Source organism: Seriola lalandi, unplaced genomic scaffold (genome assembly GCF_002814215.2).
Source record: "Seriola lalandi dorsalis isolate HSWRI2012SDOR001 ecotype SW California unplaced genomic scaffold, Sedor1 jcf7180002054656, whole genome shotgun sequence".
Taxonomy (NCBI): domain Eukaryota; kingdom Metazoa; phylum Chordata; class Actinopteri; order Carangiformes; family Carangidae; genus Seriola; species Seriola lalandi.
Window position 1 is genome coordinate 44,913 of NW_019525209.1, and position 2,269 is coordinate 47,181.

General features: G+C 37.2%; 1 protein-coding gene across 1 annotated transcript in view; it reads right to left on the bottom strand.

The window, feature by feature from the left end:
* Positions 1-957, bottom strand: part of LOC111665619 (B-cell receptor CD22-like) — a 30,696-nt gene extending 29,739 nt beyond the window's left edge. Inside the window, exon 1 of the mRNA XM_087177802.1 lies at positions 800-957. Coding sequence (XP_087033928.1) covers positions 800-869 — 70 coding nt within the window. The 5' untranslated portion in view covers positions 870-957. The remainder of the gene's footprint in view (positions 1-799) is intronic.
* Positions 958-2,269: the final 1,312 nt, after the last annotated feature.

Consider the following 2,269-nt stretch of genomic DNA (forward strand, 5'->3'; position numbering starts at 1 on the left):
AAGTCATGTTTTTCTCCTATGGTCTCTTCCTTTTTATTCACTTTTAAACTCATGATGTTAATAATGTTTCTGGTTTCTTGATGTAGTTGCTGTATTAAGCCACAGTGAACACAGACATGGAGAAGTCCAAACAGAAAACCATTGGACCTGTGAATCTTAATGCAGCTGTAATGAACAGTGTGAGAGGACGAAATTATTATTATTAGAGCGTGTGAAACTTGCTTGTTTAGTTTCCTCTCTATTCACTTTGTGGTCAGGTTGGTGTTTAGTATGTATGTATGTATATCCACGTGGTTGCTACTGTATGTGATAGTAGATCAGGAAGGGCAGGTCACTGTTGACCATACAGGGAGTGGAAACATCACACTGACATCAAAGAGTAACAAAATTAACTGCCAACGTTTGGTTATTTTGAGCCTTGGTAGATGTTATCTTGTTCTCTTAAACAGAATGTACAGACATTTGTAGATTAACTCTTCAGTTACTGAATCCTTCAGATGAACCACTTACAGCTCCATTTATACAGTTAATTCAAACAGCACAACTCTTACTGTGCAATAACACTCACCACTAACATGTTGAGGTCAAAGAGACTGAGAGATGCTGCATGTGTGAAAACACTGAACAGATCTAAGGACTTTGGTTTAACAGCACAATCAAAAAACAGCTAAACAAGTGATGAGAGAAAAATCACATTAGAAAAACAACATTAACTGCACATTTATTTATTCATCCTGTTTCAGCTTGTTCTCAGTAAGTTTACTGAACGTCCTACAGAGTAAATGTAGATGTACAGTACCTGGTACAGTGAGGAGGAGGACGACAAATCCACTTGATGCTGCTGTTAAACTCATAGCTGCTCCTCTCATCTCTCTGTGTGACTCCAGAGACAATCAAACAATCAGCTGATAAATATATGCAAGAAATATCAATCGAAAAACGTTTCCCGTCTTACAATAGAGAAAGGTGATGTTCCTCTCTGCAAAACGCTGCCAACAGAGGAAAGAATCAAGCTGTGAAACAAAGACAGACTTCCTTCCTCTTCAGATTATTAATATGCATGAAGTCTGACAAGTCTGACTTAAAGTCATTTTGTCGCCATATTTGAGAGAACAGGTGAAACGTGTTTTTGGCAGGATGTTGCGTTGACCGTCGAACAGTTGGTTCTTAGACAATTGGTTGTCAGACCTTTTCTTGTAAGAGACCCCACACTGAGATGCAACAAGCTGTGGACCCACATTTGATGCTTGTGACTCACCAGCTACCAGGCTAAAAACTCATTTACTGACACTAACCACAAATTGGAGTCAAATAAGAATATATTTGTAGATAAAACAGTAATTTTACACAACTTACTAACACACACTACATGTACCTTGTGTTTAGAGTGAAGGAGAAATGAAAAGTCACCTGATGAAAACATGAATACTTTTAATCCTATTTAGACTGGAGTAGTGAAGCACTTCAGCCTCTTGTGGCTGAAATGAGTATTACAACAGTAAACACTATTCATGAATTAGAGACCAGTAGTGTCACACACAAACAAACAAACAAACAAACAAACACACACACACACACACACACACACACACACACACACACACACACACACACACACACACACACACACACACTTCTCTTCTGAACTCTTGAGTGCCATCTTCTGTTCATAATGGTGAACTGCAGTGTGGTGGACTTATCTGACCCAAGGCTGATGGTGTCTTCAACGTACATCTCATGCCACGTAAAGTGCTGAGAGGTTTTCATCTTTGATGCTACAAATATAACTATGAACATTTTAGTTAAGGTGTAATATTTCAGGCCATGACGTGTACTTTGTGCCACAACACCTACTTTTTCCAATAAATGCAACAAGTGACGCTTCACACCCCATGAAAGTGCTCACAAAACACAAGTGTTGACTGTATTTTAATCATAATATATCTTTAAAATATACATGCCGTTATATTCAGAGTTTTCCTCCTATGCTTCAACTAAAGTAAAGTTTCAGATACAGATTTTTTTTTTATTTATTTTTTTTTAAAGTACACTACATACCAGTTTTTTTTGTATTTTTTCTGATTCTCTTGATGCTGTAAAATCCAAGTATAAATAACAAAGCACAGATTCATGGTGTGTTTTTGTTTTTGTTGACTGTGCTGTACAGTGCACATGAATCATTTCCATCTTCTTGACGTCTTGTTCTGTGAAGGGAAGAATAAACCATTCACTCTGACAGTTTTTAACCTAATGTGTATTTTCTAGTTAA